The 4,979-nt window shown below is 42.9% G+C and overlaps 1 protein-coding gene across 6 annotated transcripts in view; it reads left to right on the top strand.

Annotated features, from left to right (window-relative positions):
* The window catches only part of LOC123964633, an 11,104-nt gene extending 6,125 nt beyond the window's left edge, over positions 1–4,979 (top strand). For all 6 annotated transcript variants that reach the window (XM_046041515.1, XM_046041508.1, XM_046041511.1 and 3 more), the window contains 3 exons: positions 930–1,722; positions 2,012–2,181; positions 2,529–4,979. In XM_046041515.1, coding sequence (XP_045897471.1) covers positions 982–1,722; positions 2,012–2,181; positions 2,529–3,540 — 1,923 coding nt within the window. In that variant the 5' untranslated portion in view covers positions 930–981 and the 3' untranslated portion in view covers positions 3,541–4,979. The remainder of the gene's footprint in view (positions 1–929; positions 1,723–2,011; positions 2,182–2,528) is intronic.

Raw genomic sequence — 4,979 nt, 5'->3', positions numbered from 1 at the left:
CGGAGCTCTCTTCTGAGTTACGTGTATGCTACTTGTCCGAGCGGACACACCGGGCAGAGAGATGGAGTGAGCGACTTGTGGGGCAGATGCGTTGTCCAGCGCCAGAAACCGTAATGAAACGAACAGGAAGTTGTGAACACTTGTCATAATTCTGGAGAAATGTGACGATGAAAAAGAGTCTCCCACGTGTTTACTTCTGTGGCCTGCATGTGACGTCGTGTTCTTCTTCTGCGCATGCGGGTCACTTTCAGGCCGCCAACAGTTCACACTGGAGTCTGATATGGGCCACATTTAAACTAATAATGTGAACCGTCAAACTACAAAAATTGGATCTTGAATTGAGCATTAAGGCGTGCAGTCTGAATGTAGCCTTAGTCTGTTTTAAACTGGACACTATTATCTGTTTTGTGCAATAACACCTGCTTAAATACTTAACGTGCAATACTCTGCTGCTACTATTTATTCATTATTACTGTTCACCATAACAATTCTTTAATAATGCAAATATTGTACATATCCACAGACTTTATATTTTTCTATATATTTTATATTTAAACTCTTCTCTTTCTATTATTATTTCTATTCCTTATGCCTTGATGTGCAATGTGTACAACTGTGACACAAGAATTTCCCCTCGGGGATCGAAGTATTTCTGATTGTGATAAGAGGCAAAAAATGGATGGATGGATATTTAAATTATTTATAGTATTTTAGTGTTTGAACCTCTGCTATTCTTTTTCTTTCTTTCTTTCTTTCTTTCTTTCTCTCTTTCTTTTATATAGCAGTTCTAAAAAAGTCCGTGACTTTATCTCAAAAATTAAAAACAAAGTTTTAACTTTTTTGTGTTTCGTTGTCTTCATCAGTAGAAAGTTTGCTCAGTTGTCATGGAGATGTTTTAGCTAATCTGTCCTCTGACTTTCTTCTTTCAGACCTGATTCAGCTCTCAGCTCAGAGGATCCAGAGGACACAGAGACCTCCATCATGGCCACCGCTGACCTGCTGCTGGAGCTGATGTTCTCCTGGATCCAGCAGAGGGAGCTCTGTGCAGAGCAGCTGAAGAAACTGGCCCGGGAGCTGGAGTCTCTCAGGGAGAAATGCAACGTCAGTGAATGTGTTGGCAGCTCAGCGGCAGTGGTTGGAGCTGCATGTGTGATCGGGGCTGGCGCAGTCACTTTGTTCACCGGTGGAGCAGCTGTTCCACTTTTAGGCTTGATCGGAGCAGTGTCTTCAGTTGGAGGGGTCACCATATCTGTGGTTACTAAACTCACTGAGCACTTCTTATCCAGTAGCACCATGAAAGAGGCGCAGAAGATAGAAGAGCAGAGCAACAAAATTGCAGAAAGAATCCAGAAACTGTTCCAGCAGCTGAAGGCCGAGGTGAAGAACAGGAGTTCCTCAGCAGACCCAGATAAACTGGACCGACGCATGATGATGGAAATTCTGACAGCCATGGGCCGACGCAGTGGGCTGAAGGGGGAGATCAACGTCCGCATGTGTGGTGACAAGCCACAGTTTTATTTTGATGCAGGACCAAGACACATTGGGCTCAACAGCATGGCCGTCAACCCTGCATTGGCGGTTGGATTTGCCGCTATTTTAAAATTTTTCGCATTTGAAGTTAGCGATAAAGAATTAAAAATTTTGTTTGCTAACGGCGCCAAACAACTGATGAAACTTTTGTCTACAACTGGATTTAAAACTGCTCTTAAAGGAGGAGCCAAGGTAAGATTCAGTAACTACACACTTCCTTTTCCTCAGTAAATCACAAATCTGATGTCCACACTACATACAATTCTAATGCTTCTGTCACCCCAACCTGGCAACCCACAACCTGATCCAAGGGGCGTGTGTGTACGGGTTAGCTAACTTCACTTTAGCTGTAGTCAAATTATCAGGGCAGGATGGCGTTCCACCTAAAGAAATGTTGTTTTCCTTGATGCTGACATTCTGATAATGTTGAAAAATAAAATTAATCATGTATTGATCAGTTCCTGTTCATCATCATCATCAGGTTGTGGGAGGAGCTTTAGGACTGGCGTTTGCACTTCCTGAGGCGATTGACAACTGGACAGACCTGATCAAGAATAATCATGTGACTGAAGCGAGCCAATCACTGAGAGATACAGCTGACGACCTTCTGAAGATCAGCCGGACACTGAGGGAACAGTTTGACAACATCAAGTAAGTTTTCTGTCTTCTGTGTTAAAGGGATTCTTGAACTCAGCTTTCAGACCTGTAGCAGGAGAGTATCTGTTTGTTATCTAACCATCCAAAGAGACACTAATATTTATACTAGAATATGGATAATCTACCACATTGTTCCAGCGGATTTTGGAACATCCTGATGCTGCAGATGAGGCAGGTTATCCTCTTACCTTACATGCTAGCCATTAATCAGAAATTAGAAAATGTAGACACAAGTTATTACTTCCTCTAAGTGTTTTCTGTACATTTCAGATGTGTTTGTGAGCCATCACTGATGTTGTGGTTTCTTAAATCCTGCTGAGCATCGTTTGTTTTCTTCACAGGGAGATGTTTGACCAGATGGCTACAAGTCAACGAGAACACGAGGACGATCGTCAAGAAGACAATAATAGTTCATATTCAGCTCAGGAGAATAGCGATCAGGAAGATGAGGAGCGTGACAGAGAGGATGAAGACAGCGATCGGGAGCGTGACAGAGAGGATGAAGACAGCGATCGGGAGCGTGACAGAGAGGATGAAGACAGCGATCGGGAGGATGAGGAGGATGATAGAGAGGAAGAGACGGAGGACGATGAAAGCAGTCACGAAGCTCCTGCAGCAATAAGGGTGGGGTTGGTTAATGTTCGGTCGATGAACAACAAAACATCCAGGATCTTAGAGCTCATAACACAAAACTACCTGGACGTCTTCCTCACAACAGAGACGTGGTTAAATAGGGACACTGGAGACGACGTCCTTACTACAGCTTCACCACACAATTTTAATTTTAATCATCGGTCAAGAGCTACGAGAGGGGGAGGGGTGGCGATTCAATACTCACGGTACCTGAATGGTGAACAAATTCATTTCGACTTCATAACAACCTTTGAACATGTTGCCACAGTTCTGCAACATGATGAGTGGACCGAGCCGGTCCTGATCATCAATGTGTATCACCCACCGGGGTACAACCTGAACCGATTCCGTGCCTTTCTGGATGAGCTTCAAATGCTCTTGGATGAGGTTCGTGAAATCTACAACAGCATCATTGTAACTGGCGATTTCAACATCCATGTTGATAATGAAAGGCGGACCGCTACGGACGAGTTTGAATTCTTTTTGCTGATTAATGACCTTTTTCAGCATGTGGGGGAGCCAACACACCAGGCAGGTCACTTTCTGGATCTGGTCCTCACCAGAAATGTTGAAATCTCAAATTTATCTGTCCGGAACGATAGAATATCAGATCATTACACTGTATATTTCTCTGCAAGGCCAGCGTCGGAAGATAGAGAGGAGAAAACCAAAGAAAAGGCGGATCGAGACGAGCCGGCAAAGAAGAAGAAAGAAGAATAGAAAATATCTCAGGTTTAAGAAGTGAACTTGGAAACTCTTTTGCTTTGCTTTGAGTTGTTTTATGTTTATTTTGTAGGTTAGCTAACTTGGTGTTAGCATATTTCACTGCTAATGTGGCTAGCAGGCTTTGACTAGCTACCAGCAGCTAGCTTGCTCAGATCCTAAAGCTGCACCTAGAGGCTTGCTGGGCAGTGAGATGAGATCCACAGATACACTTAATTAGCTAATTTATCACCAGTGAGGTACAAAAATGGCTGTTGAGCCACAATAAATCACCACAGGAGGAATTAGGGCGACTACGAGTATCTGGCACCAAGACGTTAGAAGCAGATCTTTGTGCCCGTTGTAGGCGGTTCAGCAGTGGACAGGGTCAGCATGGGCGCCCTGACTGGTCTGCAGCCCCATATGCAACAAACTGTGAAGCTCTGTGTATTCTGACATCTTTCTATCAGAACCAGCATCAAATTTTTCAGCAAATTGACCTACAGTAGCTCGTCTGTTGGATCAGACGGCCAAACTTCGCTCCCCACATCCATCAATGAGTCTTGTGGCCAGTTCACTTTTCACCTGATTAAACACTAATTTATCCTAATTTGATTTTTAATATTGAAACAAACCAGTTTCTAGAGAAAAGATGTAATGAAATAAGTCAGGAAAAATAAGACCTGAAATAACAAACAAAGGACGGCTTAAGTATTTGAGAAAGTACACCATATATTTGTATTATATACACTTGTATATAGACTTGTATGACACAGAGCAGGCTGAGTGTGAAGCCGAAGCGTTTGGGGCTTACAGTTTTTCTCAGTTGCTTAAACACTATAAACAGGTTTTTGATCTGAAATTTCATGACTATAACTTCATTTTTCAGAAAGCACACCCCTTTCACTAAACTCTACACACACATCCCTTCATTTCTCATTGCCCACACCATGTGGTCATTTAGAGAGCACTAACAATCAGTATTGTTCAATCAAGTCAGCAGAGCTTGAGCTCAATTAGCACACAGCTACCCAGGTGGAAACACAAAGAATCACAACTGTTAACACACCGATCAGAACCTTCAACAGATGGATAAAAGGACCAGAGTCAGTTCATTCAGTTTTGGAACAATGGATCCAGGGAAATCTGAAGGAAGACGTAGAGCAGTGGTTCTCAAAGTGGGGTCTTTGATGGGGCTCCAGGGGGTCCCCCCAGCAAAAAGAGGAATTATTTAAAAATACTACTTTGGTCATGGGTTTCTTACACTTTCTGTAATAAAACATCTAAAAAGCAAAACTTTAGGGGTCCTTGTTGGGAAAAAGTTTAAGAACCACTGAGCTAGATGACACCAGAGAGGAAGAGGAGGAGAATATCTGGCCTGTCCCAGACCAAAGACAGGATGTTTGGGCAGAATTATTTGTTGTTTGGTGTGTTAAACTCTTCAGCACTCTACAGAA

This window comes from Micropterus dolomieu, linkage group LG02, assembly GCF_021292245.1.
Source record: "Micropterus dolomieu isolate WLL.071019.BEF.003 ecotype Adirondacks linkage group LG02, ASM2129224v1, whole genome shotgun sequence".
NCBI classification, from domain to species: Eukaryota; Metazoa; Chordata; class Actinopteri; order Centrarchiformes; family Centrarchidae; genus Micropterus; species Micropterus dolomieu.
This window is presented reverse-complemented; position numbering and strand designations above follow the sequence as displayed.